The sequence below is a fragment of the Quercus suber genome, unplaced genomic scaffold, assembly GCF_002906115.3.
Source record: "Quercus suber isolate HL8 unplaced genomic scaffold, Cork oak 2.0 scaffold_877, whole genome shotgun sequence".
In the NCBI taxonomy this organism is placed as follows: Eukaryota; Viridiplantae; Streptophyta; class Magnoliopsida; order Fagales; family Fagaceae; genus Quercus; species Quercus suber.
The window spans coordinates 147,443-170,275 of record NW_027070306.1 but is presented as its reverse complement, the minus strand read 5'-3'; the positions used below and the strand labels follow the sequence as shown (position 1 = coordinate 170,275).

Below are 22,833 nucleotides of genomic sequence, written 5' to 3'. Positions count from 1 at the left end.
TATTTGTGATAGTGTTGTTCTAATGCTTAATTTAATAATAATAATAATAATAATAATAGTAATTAAAAAAAACTGTCCAACCTATGGGTCTAACTTGATTTACGTGGATTGGGTTGGACTCTTGTGATAGATTGAGTTGGGTTGAATTTTTTTATATATATTTTAACCCACTATGGTGGGTTGGGTTGAAAAAACCCTCAACCCAATCCAACCTGACCCATGACACCCTTAGAAATGACACTCCCCCATTCAAATTTAAGGAAATCAATACATTAGTCCTTCCATTGTAAGCTATAATGGTAAGAAAATATTCTGTTTTTTTTTTTTTTTTTTTTCCTTTAAATTAATTTATTAATTTTGTTACTTTGGTCTTACTCTTACAGCGTGCCACTGGACCAATTGTGGAGGTGGCTCTTGCAACAAATCATCAAATTTCACATATAGCTGTGAATGTGCAAAGGATTATTATAATATTCTCAATGATACTTCCTTGCCATGTTTCCAAGATTGTAAGTGCACCTGCTTACAAGTTGCTAAAGAAAATCACATTACAAAACACAGTTTTATTTTAGCATTAACACATTAAAATAATATAAATAATACAATAAAATAATATTTCCTTACAAACAACACTCACAACCACCACGCCACCCATGACAACAATCGTCACAGCCATAAAAACCACCGCACAGCCACAACCAAAACCAGCGCACAGAACATAAAACACCACACGACCAGAGAGAAAGTAGGTCAGAAAAAAAAAAAATTTGATCTCCAAAAACCCAAACCACCGATTGGACTGTTCATCAACGTCGTCAATTTGATCGAACTATATCCCGCCTCCATTCTCGTTGATGAGGGACCCCATGGCAATGATTTCGAGGATGCCGAACACCTTTTCGGCTCGGGCCCGGAAGCTATTGTCTACGGATTTTGAGGACACCATTGAAGGATATTTTTTTAGGGCGAGATGGGTCGGCTTGGAGCTTGGGTCTACGTCGAGTGGAGTAAGAGAGATGGTCGGAGCTGGGCCGGCTATATGGGTCGGCGAGAGTGGAAGAAGAGAGAAAAAAAAATTGAAGGGAAGAGGGTGAGACTGTGAACCAAAGAGAGAGTGACTAGAAGTGTGGAACGGGAAGAGAAAGAAAGAAAAAAAACAAAGAGAATAAAAAGGAAATAACATTATTTTAATTAGAGGACAAATAAAATATATTTTGGTATAACATTTGAGCCATTGTCATAGATGACAATTTACTATAGCTGAAGAGGTAAAAATTTTACATATAGCTCTACTGATGCAGTCTCAATTTAATTTGTTATATTGTTGTTAAATTTGGTAATTTGACATTATCAATGCTAATGCTCTTACGGGTAAAATAATACATTTAGATTCGTACGGTTAAAACTTAATATTAACAGAACATATCTAATGTATTATATGTACAAGTAGTATGTCAGAAAAGAATCCCAACTTAAGTTTTAATATTTTTGTTTTAGGTGCAATTGGAACGGATTGTTCAACCCTGGGGATATCATCTTCAAACAAATCTACATCAGCAACCCCAGCATTCTCTGATGATGGTAAGAACTAAGAATCATGGTGAGGCTCGCAATTTAGACTTGTATATAAATCATCTTCTTGCTTTATTTCTCTGCCAAGATAAATAAAAGAAATTTAATATGGTAATGTCTTGATTTAACACGATTTATTTTATTTTATTATTCAATCTATGAACAGAGCAGTTTCTTTTTTTCCTTTTTTTCTTGGAGCTAAACAAACATAGCAATTCCTCTTAATTCTATTGTTATCTTGACTACTAGAGTTGTTTTCCTCTTCTTGTTTTCCTCTTAATTAATATGGTAATGTCTTGATTTAAGTCCTCTTTTTTTCACTTTTATTAAGTAACCCATGAGATCCAACCGAACCACATTATTACGTGAAAGAGCCACAAACGTTGGTGGGCTAGTACCTAACAAAGCAGCCACCATCAAAGCACCTCTGGGCTTTGGAATTTACAAAAGTTTGGTTTCTTCTATATTTGACAAAACGCAGCAAAATCAGCCACTGTTACTCCTTTAGACAGGTGGCATAAAGATCAGGCCTACTGATCAGAACACGGGTTCGGATTCTTTAGATGAATTTTTTTACAAATTTTTTTAGTAGATTCTTTATATGATTTTAATAATTTTATACGTAAGTCTATGCTTATTGATTGAAAAAATGAGCTATAATATATAGTAAAGTGCAGTCTATTAGGTAATAACTAATAAAACAAAGTGACATATTGTAATTAGCATAACATCAGTATTATTATTATTATTATTTTTTTTTTTTTTTTTTGAGGAAGAGCATAACATCAATTTCATTGATATCATATTAACAACACTTTTATTTAATATGGTAATGTCTTGATTTAAGTCCTCTTTTTTTCACTTTTATTAAGTAACCCATGAGATCCAACCGAACCACATTATTACGTGAAAGAGCCACAAACGTTGGTGGGCTAGTACCTAACGAAGCAGCCACCATCAAAGCACCTCTGGGCTTTGGAATTTACTAAAGTTTGGTTTCTTCTATATTTGACAAAAGGAAAGGGCTTGTGTCCAATGGAAGTTATCAATGGACATGTTAGGATTCGGATACGTGTCCAAGAGTGAACACGTATCCACAATCCAACGTGTCCGGTGATAACTTTCACTGGACACAAGCTGTACGTGACAAAATGCAGTCAAATCAGCCACTGGTACTAGGAAATGGTTTCCTTTAAACAGGTGGCATAAAGATCAGGCCAAATGATCAGAACACGGGTTTAGATTCTTTAGATGAATTTTTATACAAATTTTTTTAGTAGATTCTTTAGATGATTTTAATAATTTTATACGTAAGTCTATGCTTATTGATTGAAAAAAAATGAGCTATAATATATATATATATATATAGTAAATAGTAATATAGTAAAGTGCAGTCTATTAGGTAATAACTAATAAAACAACGTGACATATTGTAATTACAATAATATCATTTTTTTTTTTTTGGGAGGAAGAGCATAACATCAATTTCATTGATATCACTTTAGCAACACTTTTATTGTATATCAATTACAATGTGCCAATCTCATAAGATATATATTACAACATGTCAAGAGTTTTGAAACTTACTTAATTGACACTTTATGGTATTCCAACATAAATGTCAAGGTTCAAAGTTTAAACCCTTACTACGAATTATTAAAAAATAGAAAAGTGAAAAGAAAATCACACAAACCTACTTTAGGTTTGGACAGTGATACTCTACCCTAAATTGTTTAGGAAATAACTTCCCTTTCCCTTAAGATTTAAGAAAATCAATATATTAATCATTTTATTAATAAAATTGTTTGATTAATGAGGCCATTTAGGGCATTTGCTAATTGACAATTTTAGGAAAGTTTTAATATCATTTTTATAGGAAACTCTTTTCTTGTAAAAAATTTCTAAAAATATTTTCTAAACTAATACCTTTAGAGCATTTGTTAACTTTTCTCTTAATAAAATTATAAAAATAATAGAATATTTTAAAATTTGAGAAGATCCTTCTTGATCCAACACTAACTATGATTTGGTGGCAAGGAGCAATATTTAACCAACAAAAACATTCACTAACCATGGTTAAGGTTTGGTCAAGAAATTTTTTTTTTTTTTAATTTAGAATATTATGTTACTGTTATAACTTATAATGGAAGGACTAATGTACTAATCTCCTTAAATCTATATGGAGGGGAGTGTCATTTCCAAGGGTGTGCATGGGTCAGATTAAGTTGAGTCGAGAGGTTTTTTCAACCCAACTCACTGTGGTGGGTTAAAAAAAGTCCAACCCAACCAAATCCATTATAAGGCCACGTAGATCGGGTTGGACCCAAGGCCATTGGATAGGTTTTTTTTTTTTTTTTTTTTTTAGTTACAATTATTATTATTAGTAAATTGAGCATTAGAAGTTAGAAGTTAGAACAACACAATCACAAATATGGTTGAAGTACGCCTCCTTGATATTCCCCTGTTGCTGTTGTCTTCATGTGTGTCCGAGGTTCCTCTCCCTCCTTACACTTGTCAAATAGATCACTTGAACCTCCCATACTCGCGTTTGATCAAACCTCTTCGGATCCGAGGACTCATGACTGCTCGGACGTATGAGCATCTCCTCGGATGGTATACGTGTTCGTCTCCAGGCATCCCCCATTGGCGTGGGCTTCCGACTGAAGGCTTCATCTCCTCGGATGAAGAATGTTCCTCTTTTAGGGCCTTGGGCCGAATAAGCTGGGCTGGGTTTTTCTCCCCCCACACAACTCATTGTGGTGGGTTAAAAAAAGTCCAACCCAACCAAATCCATTATAAGGCCACATAGATCAGGTTGGACCCATGGCTGTTGGATAGTTTTTTTTTTTTTTTTTTTAAATTACAATTATTGTTATTAGTAAATTGAGCATAAGAAGTTAGAAGTTAGAACAATGCAATCACAAATAATACCAAATTCATAACCAAATAATCATAAGAATAACATCAGACCAACACAAACTATGTAAGGAAAACTTAGGTGATGTTTGGTAACAGTTTTTGTTTTTTATTTCCAAAAACTTGTTTTTGGAAATATAAATAAAAAATAATTTTCTTGTATTTTTGAAATTAAAAACATGTTTGGTTAGTTGAAATTAAAAAAATAGTTTTTTGAAGAAAAACATAAAAAATACTAAAATATATTGTTGCTAGGATTTGAACTTTCATGCTAACTCATTAAATGAAACAAATTCATTAAATTAAATATGTATTTTCATTGACTTTTGAAAATTAAAAACTGAAAACAATCTTTCGTATGTTTTCAGTTTTCTTCACAAATTGAGTTTTGAGAACAGTTTTTTTTTTTTTTTGTTTATTTTGGGATGCCAAACAAGTTTTTTAGTTTCAAAAATAGAAAATTATTTTTGAAAACAGAAAATAAGAGAAAAAAACAATTGTCAAACATACCCTTAAAGTTTTGATTTTATTTAAGAAAATGAGAAAAAAAGTAAATAACCAAATTGTATAATATATTTTTAAATATATATTAAATATGTTTTTTAAGTTTTAAATATATATTAAATATACATAGATCAGGTCAAGTTAGATAGATTCATAAATCTTATGACCCGAACACAACCCAACTCACTGAAAAAAATAATTCACAACTCAACTCAACCCAACTCACTAACCCTTAATAACCAATCCAATCCGAAAGATTTGATTGGATCAGATCTATTTTGACTGGACATTCATTTCCATGAAAGTTTTTTTTTTTTTTTTTTTAAAAGCATTTCCATGGAAGTTTGGAAAGGATAAAGGAATGTTTTAAATTTTTAATCACCCAAATCTCTATTATGTAATTTACTATTAAAAAAGGAAAAAAGAAAAAAGACCATACCCCAAAGTCCAACGACCAACCGGCCATGTAAGCACTTATTGCTCAGCCACGTTAGCTTTCCCACTTCCATCAACAAAAGCTTCCTAATTTTCCAAATTGTTTCGATTAGCCCATTAAATACAAGCACAGCTTCTCTCTCTCACTCTGTCTTTGTTTGTGTGAGACATGGCTACCACTTGTGTCACTGGTTTAGTGGTTTTCTTGTAGTTTTGTTTATTCTGCAACCTTGGATTGCTTTAACTTTAAGCTACCTTTTGCCCCTTCTTTTCTCTCCTGTCTTTGGTTTGTTGTTAAACCTTTTACTTATTCTCTCTCCTAATATCTTTACATTTCTTTAAACCTTCCTGGGTCATAATTAAGCTCATTCTTTATTGGTTTTCTGTATTATACTGTTATTAATTGCCATCAAGGCAGTTTCTTACAACTGGGTTTTCCACTCTTTCTAGATTTTCATATCTATATGACTCTTAAGTTGGGATTGAAATGACTTTTGTCACACTGATTATCTTTCTTTTTTTTTTCTTTTTGTTACCATAGATGAATTGTGCAAAGATGTGGTATGTGGAAAAGGAACTTGCAAGCCATCAAATCAAAGTGCTTTCTTCTTGTTTGAATGTGAATGCTATCCTGGGTGGAAGCAGGCTAGCTTTGGCCCTGCCGAAAAATTCAAGTTTCTACCTTGTGTGGTTCCCGATTGTAAGAGCTCTCTCTCTCTCTCAAATCTAAATGGATTATGTGTGTTTGAATATATGACTACAATCCCTCGCACTGCAAAAGAATTTGTTGATGAATTGCTTTGTATTTGTATTACTGAATGAGTAGCAATAGTTTGGTAACTTTTTATTAGTTTTTGTGGTGTTTTTTGATGGCATCAGAATACTTTTGTAGTTCAATATGGTTTATTTGGGAAAGTTGAAGGGGTCCTAAAAGTTAGATAAATTGTCTGGACAATAGTCATTCTACTTTGTAGTGGACCAGATTTCTTGCAAAGAGAACAAGATGTCAAGATCGAATAACAACAGTGGACATACTAATTAAAATTGGTGATGTATGTCAATCACACTCTAATTATCTCATAGAGTTGTTTTGCGCTGAGATCTGTCCAACTTACTTGGAAGGGATAAACATTAAACACTTGTAAAGATGTGATGATGATCTTGACCTGACCTGAAGAGTAATTTTTAATTTTACATGTTGGATGATAAGCCTTATGATTGTATATTAAACATTTGATCTAGTTTAGCAACAATTAAAGAATTCCATGATTTGATGATGCTAATAGTTTTTGGATGATTTTTTAGGTACCATCAATTACTCCTGCATGAATGCCTCCTCACCCGTCCAGGACAAAGGGAGCATAGCTAATGAATCAATCTTTGATCGTAATAACATTTCTTTAACCTTATATGACATAGACCCATAGTTGCAGTTTTTTTTAAAATTAATTTATTAATTTTGTTATTTTGGCCTTACAGCTTGCCACTGGACCGATTGTGGAGGTGGCTTTTGCAACAAAACATCAAATTTCACATATAGCTGTGAATGTGCAAAGGATTATTATAATATTCTCAATGATACATCCATGCCATGTTTCCAAGATTGTAAGTGCGTCTACAAGTTGCTAAAGAAAATTGTTATGGGTAAAATGATACATTTAGGTGTGACAGTTAAAACTTAATATTAACGTATGACATATCTAATGTATACCAGTAGTATGTCTTCTTCTAATGTATTATGTATAAGTAGTGTGTCAGAAGAGAATCCCCAACTTAAGTTTTAATATTTGTGTTTTAGGTGCAATTGGAATGGATTGTTCAACCCTGGGAATATCAAACAAATCTACTTCTGCAACACAAGTAGTGTCTGATGATGGTATGAACCATGGTGAGTCTCGCAATTTAGACTTGCATATAAATCATCTTCTTGCTTTATTTCTTTGCCAAGATAAATAGAAGGAAATTGATATGGTAATATCTTGATTTAACTCGTTTTATTTTATTTTATTATTCAATCCATGATCAGAGCAGTTTCTTTTTTTCCTTGGAGCTAAACAAACAGCAATTCCTCTGAATTCAATTGTTATCTAGACTACTAGAGTAGTTTGCCTCTTCTTTAGAATGCAAAGGCGAGTGCAATCAAAGGAAAAAAAAAAAAAAACTCTAGAAGAAATATGTCATCTAAAAATAATGATTACTCGTCATAAAAGCAACCAATATGGCTGTTCTCTTTTTTGACTAAATAAGCCCCTCAATCCCTTAACAACTTTTACTGATCTGAGTCTCTTTTTCCGGTTATAGAAGTCCAATATCTTTTCAGGAATTCACAATTTAAAACTTGATATACAAATTTAGTTGTCTGAGTTCTTGGGTTAATCTTCCTTGGCTTGATTCATTTGTTTGACTTGTCTTATTTTTTTACAGCTGCTTCAATTCTACAAGGACATTATTTTTGGTTGATAGCCCTGATGACATTCATGGCTATGGTTCAGTGGAAATAGAAGGACTTAATTACATACACAAGGCTTACAGCCCTGCATTCTAGTTATATTCCATAGATTTCATTGCTACTACATTGCTTTTGGTTTTCCATAGTTCCACTTGACCAGCATTTCTATGTATATATGATCAAGTCCTATAAATAAATTACGACATGAACAGGGAGGAGTATGATGAATAGATATAACTCAGCATGGGACTTAGAACAGAACATTTTAAGTATACGGCATATATGCTTTTGTTGAACATGATTTGGTGATACTGAGTTCTATTACCTACTTTGAGAAACTAAGACTGATATTGATTTGTTATGTTAACTTGTTTCTTTACTAACCAAATAAGAAATGGAATTCATTAACCTTCAAAATGGCTGATCTTTGAACTTTTTTCACTGAGTTGTTGGTTCATTGTTGGATTCAGATATGCTTTAGAGCTTGAATTTCCATTGTGCAATTCAAAACTTGATTGAACAATCTATTTGCTAAGCTGAAAGCTAGTATTACTCGCAATGCATGTGCAAAAAGAATTCACATATCCAAATGACTTTATTCCCAATTGGATAAAAGTTCCAAATCTGCAGCTCATATTTCCATTCAAACTTTAATATATACTTCTCAATTCATGATAATCGAAATGCCTGAGTCTTTTTTCTTTTTCCTTTTATTAAGTAACCCGTGTGATCCAACCGAACCACATTATAATTTGAAAGAACCACAAACGTTGGTGAGCCAGTACCTAACAAAGCAGCCACTATCAAAGCACCTCTGGGCTTTGGAATTTACAAAGGTTTGGTTTCTTCTATATTTGACAGAAGGCAACAAAATCAGCAATTGGCACTGGGAAGTGGTTTCCTTTAAACAGGTGGCGTAAAGATTAGGCCAAATGATCAGAACAAGGGTTCTGATTCTTTAGACGATTTTTTTTTTTTTTATAAATTTTGGTAGATTCTTTAGATGATTTTAATAATTTTATATGTAATTTTATGCTTACTGATGAAAAAATGAGCTAATATATAGTAAATAGTGCTACAGTAAAGAGCAGTCTGTTTGGTAATAACAATGTGACATATTGTAATTAGCATAACATCAATTTCATTGATATCACCATTAACAACACTTTTATTGTACATTAATTACAATGTTTCAATCTCATAAGATATATACTATAACAGGTTTGGCTTAACTCCGGTACTTTTTAAACTAGAATCTCATTTTATTTTAATAATAAACTGTCATATCATTCACAAACTAGATAAAATGTAGAGATTTTTTTTTTTTTTGATATAAGATAGAATTCTACTCTGGCCTAATCTAAGTGTATATGTGTGTGAAGCTCCCTCCTGGAGACTTGAACCCCGGCCCTTGCCCCCCACACTCCACAAGCACTTATACTTATAGAGTGACCATCGCACCAAGGGTATGCGGTGGTAGAGATTAAAACTCACTACTACCACTTGTCATTGTATATTTAAAATAAAAATACATATCTAGTTAAAAAAGTATTTGATGTAAGCCAAACCCTACTACAATATATCAAGAGTCTTGTAACTTAATTAACACTTTATGATATTTCAACATAAACATCAAGGTTCTCTATCTCCATGTGGCCATGTTCTTACTTCAACCAAATCTTCCTTTATTGCCAACAATTGTATTTCTTTTTCTCATGTATGCAGAATTGGTAACATTGTAGCTCACAACTTAGCTAAACATGCTAAATATGTTAGAGGTTTGTCTATGTGAATGGAGGATATTCCTCTAAACCTGGTTTTTGTTCTGTTCGCCAATCACCACCGATTTTTCTTGAAAGAAATTCCGAGTATTCCTTCTCAAAAAATAAAAAAATTCACACTCTTACTATGAATTATTTAAGAAAAAAGTAAAGTAAAAGGAAAATTACACAAACTTTTCTTGAATTTTGAGACATTGGCACTTCACCCTAAATTTTATGGGAAATAACTCTCCCCTCCCTTAAGATTTGAGAAAATTAGTCATTTTAATAATAAAATGGTCCGATTAATGGGGTCCCTTTAAGGCACTTGTTAATGGACAATTTTAGGAAAGTTTTAAAACAATTTTTATAAGAAAGTCTTTTTCCATAAAAAGTTTCTAAAAATATTTTCTAAACTAATACCTTTAAGGCATTTGTTAACTTTTCCCTTAACAAAATTATAAAAATAATAAAATCTTTTAAATTTTGAGAAGATACTTCATGACGAAACACTAACTATGATTTGGTGGCAATGAAGCAATATTTAACAAACAAAAACTTTCACTAACCATGGTTAAGGTTTGGTCAAGAGAATTTTTTTAAAATTTAGAATATTTTGTTACTATTATAGCTTATAATGGAAGGACTAATGTACTGATTTTCTTAAATCTGAATGGAGGGAAATGTCATATCTAAGGGTGTGTATGGGTCTAGTTGGGTCGGGTTGAGGGGTTTTTTAAACCGAACCCACCATAGTGGATTAAAAAAATTCAACCCAGTCTAATCCATCACAAGGGTCCAACCCAACCCACATAGATCGGGTTAGACCCATGGGTTTGATAGTATTTTTTAATTACTATTATTATTATCGAATTGAGCATTAGAACAACAACACCACAAATAAGAGCAAATTTATAACTATACAATTATAAGCATAACACCAAACTAACACAAACTATACGTGGAAAACTTAGAGTTTGGATTTTATTTAAGAAAAAGGTGAAAAAAGTAAATAAAAAAATTGTATAATATATTTTAAATATATATATATATATATTAAATATGTTTTTTATTTTATGAAAAAAGTAAATAAAAAAATTGTATAATATATTTTAAATATATATATATATATATTAAATATGTTTTTTATTTTAAATATATATTCAATATATATAGGTTGGGTCAAGTTAGGTAAATTTGTGAATTTTATGACCTAAACCCAACCTAACCCACTGTAAAAAAATAAAAAATAAAAAATAAAAAATAATAATAATAATACACTCATTTCCATTAAAGTTTGGAAAGGAATGTAATCACCCAAATCTCTTCAGCTTATTTTTGGTATTAACTTAAAAAGCTAGCTTTTTTTTTTTTTTAAGTTTATTTTTATTACTATTCATAAGTTCTTTTCTATTTTTTAATACTATTTGTAGGTCTCATTTTACTATTTCAGCTACCTTTTAGTTTTTTCTATAATACTTTAAGCAAAAAATTTTAAGTTTTAACTAAATAAATTGTTATCAAACAAACACTTAGCGTGCATTTGTCCAGCAATTAAGTTGTATTTTGCGTTTTTTTTTCTTAATCCCATGGCATTGTTCATGGACCACCAAATTTATGAAAAATGCAACAATCACTTACTGCTATAGTATTTTATGTTTTAAAAATTATTTTATTATAGTATTTTCTGTAATAAATTTCTAATTTTAACTCATCATTAATTTACTTTTAAAAACCCATACCTCAAAGTCCAACGACCCATCCCACCTGGCCGTTTAAGCATTTTTTGCTCAGCCACGTTAGCTTTCCCTCTTCCGTCAACAAAAAAGCTTCCTGTTTTCCAAACTGTTTCGATTAACCCATTATATGCGAAGCACAGCCTCTCTCTCTCTCACTCTGCCTTTGTTTGTGTGAGACATGGCTTCCACTTGTGTCACTGGTTTTCTTGTAGTTTTGTTTGTTCTGCAACCTTGGATTGCTTTAAGCTACCTTTTGCCCTCTGTTTTCTCTCCTGTCTATGGTTTGTTGTTAAACCCTTTACTTATTCTCTCTCCTAACATATCTTTACATTTCTTTTAACCTTCTGAGTCATAATTAAGCTCATTCTTTGTCGGTTTTCTGTATTATACCGTTATTAATTCCCATCATGGCAGTTTCTTACAACTGGGTCTCCCAATATTTCTTGATTTTCATATCTGTATGACTATAAGTTGGGATTGAAATGACTTTTGTCACACTGATTATTTTTTTCTTTTCTTTTTGTTACCACAGATGATGTGTGCAAAGAAGTGGTGTGTGGAAAAGGAACTTGCAAGCCATCAAATCAAAGCGCTTTCTTCTTCTTTGAATGTGAATGCAATCCTGGGTGGAAGCAGGCTAACTATGGCCCTGCCGAAAACTTCAAGTTTCTACCTTGTGTGGTTCCCAATTGTAAGAGCTCTCTCTTTCTCTCTCAAATCCAAGTGGATTATGTGTGTGTGAATATATGACTACAATCCCTCACACTGCAAAAGAATTTGTTGATGAATTGCTTTGTATTTGTATTACTGGATTAGTAGCAATAGCTTGCTAAATTTTTATTAGTTTTTGTAGTGTTTGTTGATGGCGTCAGAACACTTTTGTAGTTCAATATGGTTTATTTGGGAAAGTTGAAGGGTCCTAAACTAAAAGTTAGATAAAATTGTGTGGTCAGTAGTTAGATAAAATTGCGCGGTCAGTAGCCAAGTATAGTGGACTAAATTTTTTGCAAAGAGAACAAGATGTCAAGATCAAATAACAACAGTGCATAATCTACAATATCAATATTAGACATACTAATTAAAGTTGGTGATGTTTGTCAATCACACTCTAATTATCTCATAGAGTTGTGTTGAGCTGATATCTGTCCAACTTAGTGGGAAGGGATAAACATTAAACACTTGTAAAGATGTGATGATGATCTTGTACCTGACCCGAAGTGTAATCTTTTCTTTTACATGTTGGATGATAAGCCTTATGATTGTATATTAAACATTTGATCAAGTTTAGCAACAATTAAAGAATTCCATGATTTGATGATGCTGATAGTTTTTGGATGATTTTTTTAGGTACCATCAATTACTCCTGCATGAATGTCTCCTCACCCGTCCAAGACAAAGGGAGCAGAGCTAATGAATCAATCTTCAATCGTAATAACATTTTTTTTTTTTACCTTATATGACATAGACTCATAGTTGCAGTTTTTTTTTTTATAATTAATATATTAATTTTGTTATTTTGATCTTACAGCGTGCTACTGGACCTATTGTGGAGGTGGCTTTTGCAACAAAACATCAAATTTCACACATAGCTGTGAATGTGCAAAGGATTATTATAATATTCTCAATGATACTTCCTTGCCATGTTTCCAAGATTGTAAGTGCACATGCCTACAAGTTGCTAAAGAAAATTGTTAAGGGTAAAATGATACATTTAGCTGTGGACAGTTAAAACTTAATATTAACATATGATATATCTAATTTATAAAAGTAGTGTGTCTCCTTCTAATGTATTATGTACAAGTAGTATGTCAGAAGAGAATCCCCATCTTAAGTTTTAATATTTGTGTTTTAGGTGCAATTGGAATGGATTGTTCAAGCCAAGGAATATCATCTTCAAACAAATCTACTTCTGCAACACAAGCATTGTCTGATGATGGTAAGAACCATGGTGAGTTTCGCAATTTAGACCTGCATATAAATCATCTTCTTGCTTTATTTCTTTGCCAAGATAAATAGAAGGAAATTAATATGGTAATGTCTTGATTTAACTCGTTTTATTTTATTTTATTATTCAATCTATTAACTGAGCAATTTTTTTTTTCCTTTTTCTTGGAGCTAAACAAACATAACAATTCCTCTGAATTCTATTGTTATCTTGACTACTAGAGTGGATTCCCTCTTCTTTAGAATGCAAAGGCGAGTGCAATCAAAGGAAAAAAAATACTCTAGAAGAAATATTTCATCTAAAATTAATGATTAGTTGTCATAAAAACAACCAAAAGGGTTGTTCTCTTATATGACTAAATAAGCCCCTCAATCCCTTAACAACTTTTACTAATTTGAGTATGTTTTTCTTATAGAACTCCAACATCTTTTCATGAATTCACAATTTAAAACTTGGTATACAAATTGAGTTATCCGAGTTCTTAAGGTTAATCTTCCTTGGATTGATTCATTTGATTGACTTGTTTTCTTTTTTTTACAGCTACTTCAACTCTACAAGGACATTATCTTTGGTTGATAACCCTAATGACATTCATGGCTATGGTTAAGTGGAAATAGAAGGACTTAATTATATACACAAGGCTTACGGCCCTGCATTCCAATTAGATTCCATAGATTTCATTGCTACTCCATTGCTTTTGGTTTTCCATAGTTCCACTTGACCAGCATTTCTATGTATATATGATCAGGTCTTGTAAATAAATTACAACATGAACAGGAAGGAGTATGTTGAATAGATATAACTCAACACGAGACTTAGAGCAGAACATTTTAAGTATACGGCATATATGCTTTTGTTGAACATGATTTGATGATACTGAGTTCTATTACCTACTTTGAGACTCTAACACTGGTATTGATTTGTTATGTTAACTTGTTTCTTTACTAACCATATAAGTATTGGAATAAGAAATGGAATTCATTAACCTTCAAAATGGTCGATCTTTGAACTTTTTTCACTGAGTTGTTGGCTCATTGTTAGATTCAGATATGCTTTTGTGCTTAAATTTACATTGTGCAATTCAAAACTTAATTGAACAATCTCATTACTAAGCTGAAAGCTAGTATTACTCTGAAAATGTTTCCAAGGTGCCAGCTACATTTGAATTGACATAAATGGTGTAGTGCATATTTTCTGTTCTTGTTCTTTTGTTAATGGTTTCAAGTTTGGACTGCTTATGTGACAAGCAAATGGTCAGCTTCCAGAATCAAGCGTCCAAGGCAACCAACCAATTTTTTTTACAGGTTTCAATCGCTTGGTCATAAATTTTGAGCACCTAGGAGAGGCTGAGTGATATTTATAGGGCAATCCAAAATAGCATGGGCCCAAAGCTCGTTCCTTACCTTGCCTGCAATGCTCAATCAAAAATATTGGGAAAAATTACATTTTAATTTATGTACTTTAAGGGTGTAACAAATTAAACCTTGATATTTGAAATGATAGCATATTAAAGTTATTAAACAAGTGGCCCATATTAAACATCAAATACAATACAGTTCCATTTAGATGGGCTGAGTTTTAATTTGTTAGTACTTTTTCAAATATTAGGATTTGATTGGTTTCCGAGAGGCTCTAACTCAATAACATTACTTGATTTCCTTTATGATAAAAATTAGGATTCGACTCCCCATTCCTCCACTTATTGTAACAACTATTGAAAAAAAAAAAAGATTTGGCTTGTTACATTGTGAAATTATAGGTTTAATTTGTTACATCCCTAAACTATAGAGCTTAAAATTTTAATTTTCCCAAAATATTTTTGGGTTTGAATTTGGGCTGAACATAATACTGTTAGAGCCTTCAGCAAAAAAAAAAAATATATATATATATATATATATAGCCGATCCCAGGAAATAAAGAATGTCGGCCCAAGTATGTTATCATGTCTAGATTTCTGGGGGCACAGTTTTTACATAAGACAAGTGATACATTGCACTGGCCCAAAAACAAAAGGGTTGAACATAGTAGGCTTATTTATTTTGTTAATCCCACGCATGGATGACTGCTGTGATTATAATTCATTTACTTTATCACACCTTTAAAAAAAAAATATATATAAATAAAAATATATATAAAAATATGTATAATATTATTTAAAAACTAAAAATTGTTATTAAATTGCGTATTCCAAACACCGAAATACTCAGATATGCACAATGCATTCTAACCCCAAAAAATAAAAATAAAAAACCAATTAACCCACCCCCACAAACTTAAACCAAATTCAAGAAAAAAAAAAATAGAGAAAGTCAACAGAGAGAGAGAGAGAGACCGAGAGACAGAGACCGTATCCACTAGAGAAGAAGAGAGTGAGCCATGTCGCTGCCGCCGCCGCCGCCGCCACCCCAGCTGTCGGCAACCCTGTCCATGACCAACCAGAGCAGCCGATCTACCCAGTGACTGATCAGGGTTCACGCACGCCGCCGACGCTGGCCGATGCTGCCTCCATCCTGAATCCTATCTGCTCCAGCTGTTTTTCACTCATTTAACTTCAAAACCTAACACTTATTTTGATACGAGTTTTCTATCTTCACACCATACGTTTATAATGTTTGTGATTTGTGAATCTGTAATCTGTGATTGTAGTTTTTTTCTTTTTCTTTTTTTTTTTCTCTCTCCTGAGGGTGATTGTGAATTAAATTTGAATTTGTGAACCTGTGATTGTGTTTGGGAGTCTCTGTGTTATTTGTTTTTGCAGCTGCTGAGTATCTAGACACTGAGACAGTGAGAAGTGAGTTGTGATTTGTGAATAAAATTATAATATAGAGGATGAGTCTGTCCGAAAAGTAGCGTATTATAAATTCATAGCAGTGGGGTAATATTGTATTTGGGGCAGTGAGCGAGTGATAGAGAGAAAGAGACATTCAGCAAAAAAAAAGATAGAGAGAAAGAGACAAAAGACAAATACATAATATAGTATAAAAATGTCACTTAAATTTAACAAAATAAAATTGGGTCTTGCCCCTAATTCATAATGGTATAACTAATATTTTTAAATTAGATAAATTTATAATTGAAAACTAGTAAATCTATAAATTGAAAAATATTAAATTTATATTTAATGCATCATGCATATTACTCAGTTTGTAGGCCGGTCATTTTTACTTAGAGTTTGAATAGCATCTGTTTATTTTGCTGAAACTGAAAATATTTTACTGAAAATATAATAAATAAAAGTAAAAATTAGCTGAAATAATATAGTGAAACCTATGAATAATACCAAAAAGTATAATGGATCATGAATAGTAACAAAAATAAGTTAAATAGTTAAATAAATTAGCAAAAATAATTTTTGTCAAACTCACACTCAGTAACAACAAGTAGTTTTTTTTTTTTTTTTTTTTGCTTGTTTAAAGTAGTTTTTTTTTCTTGTTTAAAGGTTTTTTTTTTCACTTATTTTTTTTTTTTTTTTTTTTTTGCTTGTTTAAAGTAGTTTTTTTTTCTTGTTTAAAGGTTTTTTTTTTCACTTATCTTCGCCCCCTAACTTGAAATCCTAAGTTTGTTACTGGATTGAAATGACTTTTGTCACGTTGAGGGTCTGTTTGAGCTAAATAGAACTGAATAGTAAAATAAGTTGGCAAAAATAATCATGCCAAACTAATTATGAATTTTTTTTTGTAAAGAAGTGGTATGTGGAAAAGGAACTTGCAAGCCATCAAATAAAAGCAATGTCTTGTTTAAATATGAATGCGATCCTAGGTGGAAGCAGGCTAGCTTTGGCCTTGCTGAAAACTTCAGGTTTCTCCCTTCTGTGGTTCTCAATTGTATGAGCTCTCTCTTTCTCTCTCACTCTGCAAAAGAATTTGTGGATGAATTGCTTTGTTTTTGTATTACTGAATAAGTAGCAATAGCATGGTAACTTTTATAACTTTTTGTGGTGTTTGTTGATGGCATCACCGCATCAGAATACTTTTTTTAGTTATTCATCAAAAAGAATATTTTTGTAGTTCGGTATGGGTTTTTTGGGAAAGTTAAGCGATCCCAAAGGTTAGATAAAATTGTATAGTTAGTAGTCATTGTACTTGGTAGTGGACTAGATTTATTGCAAAGAGAGCAAGTTCGAATAACAACAGTGCATAATCTACAATATCAAGATTACACGTACTAATTAAAGTTGGTGATGTATGTCAATCACAGCCTAATCATAAATAAACATTAAACATTTGTAAAGATGTAATGTTGATATTGTACTTTAGCTGAAGATTAATTTTTAATTTTAATTTTACATGTTTAATGATTAAGGTGTGATTGAGTGATTGACATGCATGATTTAAGACTGTCGTAAAAACTACTTATTTCAATTGAAAGCAAACTATCCTTTCTGCAATACATAAATCAAGGCAAAAATAGCATAGTATCACCGTATTTCGATATTCTTTCGAGATTATTAGGGCTTATTTGGTCATCAACCTCAAACTCACATTTTCACATTTTAAACAACATTACATATATTTTTACACACTTTTTCATTTACACGTATTTCAAAAAATTACAAACAACATTATTCAAACTACTCTACCAAACACCTCAATGTTTTAGCACTATTTCAGAAATATGCAGGGGTCTATAATTTTTTTAGTACCTGAGTTTAGAAAACTTGAGTTTTCCATGATCCTCAAGTTTCATAGAAAAATTTTGAAAAATTTTCATGGTACTTGAGTTTCAAGAACATAAGTTTCATAAAAAAAAAATTTCAGCAAATTTAAAGGCTGTTTTTGACTTTTTACAAATAAAAAATCTTTCAAACTATTCATATATCTCTTTTATTGAGTATAAATTTAGAAAATTTAATTGTTAAATTGGTTGTTCTTATTATATCCTCAATGCTTACAAAATTTCAATAAAATCAAATATCAATTACTATATCATTAATTAAATATTTAAATTTCAAATTTTTGTAATTTAAAATTATACATAAAACTTAAATTTATTGATTGAATAATAAATAACATCTTATTAAAAAAAAATAACATGGCGTAAGGAACAGTTTAACCATTGCGCTCGGCAAACAAACCAAAGTATAGAATATAGATGTTCGCTAAAATGGGATCTAACTGGGATTTGGACTTTATTTCTTTTGATAATCCGCCTGCGACGTTAATATTTTCTTGTTGATGTTTTTAAGAAAGACCCCGATGGAATGTACTTCAATAGGCTCTGTCTTGGACTTGCTGAAGTTCCTTAGCTTCTTTCAATGAATTGTCATTTAACCCAAAAAATAATAATTTTTTATCCAAGCCAAACCTTGAAGATTGGGCCATGGACCCCTACCCGTTCCTCGAATTTCGTATAAAGTTCGTTACCTAGGAAGGGTAGGTATCCAAGTAGTGGCAGGCCACGGGAAGTATGCGGCAACTGGCAATGGAGCATATTACCTATCTTGACTTCTTTGCTAAACATGGAACCAGAACACCGCAAATAGACACTAAAGGCAGCGAGTTACTCATGAATGTTCACCTTTGGTAGCATCCCACCACCACGAGTAGGGTTGAGATTGGGTTTGTTCAGGTGAGTCAGGTTGTTTGGGTCTATGCCCAGTGCCATGAGCACATGGTGGAGATTTGTATTCAACATTTTGGGCTTTGTGAATGGAAAAAAGATAATAAAAGAATGACGAATTAGAAGTCTCCAAAATTCCAATGGTTTAGGCAGGAGATCTTATGCTTATTCCAGTATATGTTTTGCACATGCTAGAAGAAAATCTAGTATGGAAAGGATTTAGTGGCCATAGATAAAAGGTTAGACTATGCAAAGGATAATGAGTCTTATAGCACAAGATTTTGAAGAAAGACTTCTAGCAATTTCTCTTGGAGAGAATGGAAAAAAGAGATGCTGCAACATCAATTAATTGACCCAGGCAAGGTGGTCATGCTTTAGTGTCTCAAAAGTTTTTTTTTTTTTCGTATTTATCATTAATATTTTTTGCAGCACATTTGCATCAAGTATAATTCATGTTTGTGATTTCAGCCAATCTAATGTAGATATGGGAATAAGGAAAAAGTATACCGCTAATGCTTGGGAAGCCTAAGTATACCACTGATAATTGTCAATTATCATTGTTGCATATGTTATGTGCTAAACTGAAGTCTTAAATCTATATAGACCATATGAGTTTCTAAGTTTCTTTTTTTTTTCCTTTGCTTGAGACTTGAGATAATGAGTTCATTTCCAAAGTAGTATTGTTAATTATAAATTGAAAATTTTCATAATTGTTCTTCTTTTCCTTCTTTTTATTATTATTTTTTTATTTTTACTATAAACAAAATGCAAGTATGTTTTCAGTTATTGAATAATCAATGTTCTGTTGTAGGTTATTGAATTATTTCTGTCTCATATTATCAATGTAAGCTGTTTTCAAAGTTTTAACAAAAAAACAATCTTCTCAAGATTTGCATCCGTTAGTAACAATGGGGCAAGTTGCTAATTGTGATTTAATTTGCATCCCATAGGATTTCCTACAGATAACCATTTGAAAAGCTATTTTTCTACATTGTTATTCTAATCTATATTTTAAAATTTTACTTTTTATAGTTACATATAGTCAATCAAGAAAAGGACCTATATCTTCAATCTCTTTTTACCATTCTATGGTCCTTATGGAACCATAGAAATCAAGTGGTTCATGATGGCAAGACCCCAAATCTGATAAATGTTGTTCTCACTCACTGCCAAATCTCTTTTATGCAGGTACCAAGAGGCCTTTAGAAATGGACAATCCTAATATCAAGATCACAGCATACCAACTCAAAAAGATGTCTCCAATAGGGATTGGCAACTCATTATCAAAGTAGTTTGTTGAAGGAAAAGGAAATTGAAACAGAGTGGCTATACACATGAAGCAAAGGACTTGAAGGGAGATCTAATATTAGTGGGGGAGCCTAGCAGTTTGTCAACATCTTACCCAGCAGCATTTCAAGATGCAATCGTGAAGGTGGCAATAAGAGCTAGAGAGCTTGGATTTAGACTAATTTTGTTTGCCAATGGTTGCAAAAGGATTGAACAGGTTTGCAATGGAAGAAGTTAACCAAGATTGCAAGAACAACCTATGATGACAGACTTGCATTTTCTAACTTAATAAGGTCTAACTTTTCACACCTTTTTTGTACCAAAAACTATCTAGTGTAATGTGTTAGAAGTAGCTTCAATTCTCTAGCTGTTCATTATTCGATCCAATTACTGTTGGATCTCTCCAAATCTTATGTTATATAACTTGTGTCCTGTAACTGTTTTCTATGGTATCAAAAAAAAGAAAAAAAAAGAAAGAAAAAAAAGAAAAGAGTTACGTATAGTCTTCAACTATGTTAATTAGAACTATTTAGAATTTAATAAAGGGTTCCAAAAGTAAATAAATTTTGAACAAATTAGGATTAAGGTTATGTGAAAAATTCTAACTAAATTAGGTAAGCTATTTTTTTACATATAATCCAATTTCATTTTTTATTTATTCATACTTATTAACTACCAATTATCTATAAATATAATTTTCACAACTAGCATGTGCATTACACGGATTAGCGACTAGTTATTATTATATCAGTACCCTCTTTCCAAATCCAAAAGCCTTGCACATGATAAAATAACAGTTGCAACCCAAAAGAATTGTCTTTTGGGTTCTCAACGTTTTGGGAAACAAACTTTACAAAATCACATGGCGTACGGTACCTGGTTAGCCAGGAGCCACCCCTAGGACGGTTCTTTAAGATTAGCAAGGTTCCATAACAGAATCTAGCGCCACCTGGTTCCATGATGCAAACCGAAAGAAACAGGGTATATAGAGCCAACGATAAACATGACTTACGTTGATATAATCCAAGGTATCTAACAAAATTTACCAAATTCCTCTTCATTTATTGCTAAGGGAAATATAGATTATAGACTATATGCAAGTAACAAAGTACACTGCTAGCAATATATGATCTTACGGTTCAGCTTGACGACTAGCGTGAAGTCGGACTCCAGTAACATCATACTCATATATTACCTGCAAGGAATCATCAACATTAATCTAGGAAGTCCAATCTCATGTAAGTTTATAGACATTGATAATAAAATAGGGATAAAAACTAAAACAAGGAATGAAAGATAAACCCAAAATTACAATACCAAATCCAACCCCATCAGACCCGTCTCTTCCCTAAACAAAAACACCCAAATCTCACCCCATAACAGACCTGCAAAGATAAATCCATCGTCATATAGATCTTGCAACATCAGCTGTTCTCACCCCATAACAGAACGTCTATTTTCAGGTGAGATTTGGTTATAAAAATAAAAATAAAACCCTTCTAAGGTGAGATTATGGTGACAAATCCACCATCAAGAAAATAGAGACCCAAGTAATTTCGGGAAGCAAAAAAAAACATACAAATAAGATGTGAAAAATGCAGAAAATAAATAGAAAAAGAGATAGAAGAAAACCTTATTGGTTTGGAAGCAACGAGAGGGAGTGACGATTTTGGGGTTTTCCGATGAGACAAAAGGCCGGTCCTGTCGGAACTGGTGATGATCGGCAGCGTGGCTCCGGCGGCAATGCTAGGCAGTGGTTTTGGAGAGCGAAAGGGTGCGGTGCGAGAGAGAGGGAGAGAGCAGAGATGGAGAGAGTAAATTTTGATTTTTAAAAGGGCAACGGTGTGTTAATGGAGGGCGGGGCTTTGAAAATTTTCAGAGGCAATTTTGTCTTTTTAATTTAAGTGTGTTCAATATGCTGATGTGTTTTTTACACTTGTGTGTTCAATACTTTCTCGCGTTTTCCTTCTTCTTTCGGTCATGATTTTTTTTTTTTTTTTTTTTACATATGCAGGTACCAAGAGGCCTTTAGAAATGGACAATCCTAATATCAAGATCACAGCATACCAACTCAAAAAGATGTCTCCAATAGGGATTGGCAACTCATTATCAAAGTAGTTTGTTGAAGGAAAAGGAAATTGAAACAGAGTGGCTATACATATGAAGCAAAGGACTTGAAGGGAGATCTAATATTAGTGGGGGAGCCTAGCAGTCTGTCAACATCTTACCCAGCAGCATTTCAAGATGCAATCGTGAAGTGGCAATAAGAGCTAGAGAGCTTGGATTTAGACTAATTTTGTTTGCCAATGGTTGCAAAAGGATTGAACAGCTTTGCAATGGAAGAAGTTAACCAAGATTGCAGGAACAACCTATGATGACAGACTTGCATTTTCTAACTTAATAAGGTTTAACTTTTCACACCATTTTTGTACCAAAAACTATCGAGTGTAATGTGTTAGAAGTAACTTCAATTCTCTAGCTGTTCATTATTCGATTCAATTACTGTTGGATCTCTCCAAATCTTATGTTATATAACTTGTGTCCTGTAACTGTTTTCTATGGTATCAAAAAAAAGAAAGAAAAAAAAAGAAAAGAGTTACATATAGTCTTCAACTATGTTAATTAGAACTATTTAGAATTTAATAAAGGGTTCCAAAACTAAATAAA

General features: G+C 32.2%; 2 protein-coding genes and 1 long non-coding RNA gene across 4 annotated transcripts; 2 read left to right on the top strand and 1 right to left on the bottom strand.

The window, feature by feature from the left end:
- Nucleotides 1-364: 364 nt before the first annotated feature.
- LOC112012314 (uncharacterized) lies at nucleotides 365-8,243 on the top strand (the record flags this gene model as incomplete). Its single annotated transcript, XM_024044709.2, has 7 exons — nucleotides 365-509; nucleotides 1,498-1,581; nucleotides 5,969-6,127; nucleotides 6,733-6,813; nucleotides 6,907-7,032; nucleotides 7,226-7,315; nucleotides 7,852-8,243. Coding segments are annotated over 7 exons (762 nt in total), but the record flags the coding sequence as incomplete, so codon positions are not given.
- A 3,167-nt stretch (nucleotides 8,244-11,410) lies between these two features.
- On the top strand, nucleotides 11,411-14,227 carry LOC112012340 (uncharacterized). Of its 2 annotated transcripts, none has more exons than XM_024044735.2 (6): nucleotides 11,411-11,656; nucleotides 11,908-12,066; nucleotides 12,723-12,803; nucleotides 12,904-13,029; nucleotides 13,228-13,311; nucleotides 13,861-14,227. In XM_024044735.2, exons 1-6 carry the CDS (start codon nucleotides 11,554-11,556, stop codon nucleotides 13,935-13,937), a joined length of 630 nt encoding a protein of 209 aa, XP_023900503.2. In that variant the 5' UTR covers nucleotides 11,411-11,553; the 3' UTR covers nucleotides 13,938-14,227. The 2 variants fall into 2 exon arrangements, with proteins under 2 accessions (XP_023900503.2, XP_023900502.2); XM_024044734.2 differs by having other exon boundaries at nucleotides 11,415-11,656; nucleotides 13,228-13,323.
- Nucleotides 14,228-16,921: 2,694 nt separating this feature from the next.
- On the bottom strand, nucleotides 16,922-21,995 carry LOC136065194 (uncharacterized). The gene is made up of 2 exons (XR_010626826.1): nucleotides 21,799-21,995; nucleotides 16,922-17,171 (listed from the first exon to the last, which is right to left on the bottom strand). It is a non-coding gene; the product is annotated as an uncharacterized LOC136065194 (long non-coding RNA).
- Between the last annotated feature and the right edge of the window lie 838 nt (nucleotides 21,996-22,833).

Excerpts from the sequence above, each read along its gene's own strand:
- LOC112012340 (XM_024044734.2), top strand. The coding sequence starts at position 11,554 with ATGGCTTCCACTTGTGTCACTGGTTTTCTTGTAGTTTTGTTTGTTCTG. Across the intron at positions 12,804-12,903 it reads TAATGAATCAATCTTCAATC|CGTGCTACTGGACCTATTGT; the intron begins GTAATAACATTT and ends TTGATCTTACAG. Across the intron at positions 13,030-13,227 it reads CTTGCCATGTTTCCAAGATT|GTGCAATTGGAATGGATTGT; the intron begins GTAAGTGCACAT and ends TTTGTGTTTTAG.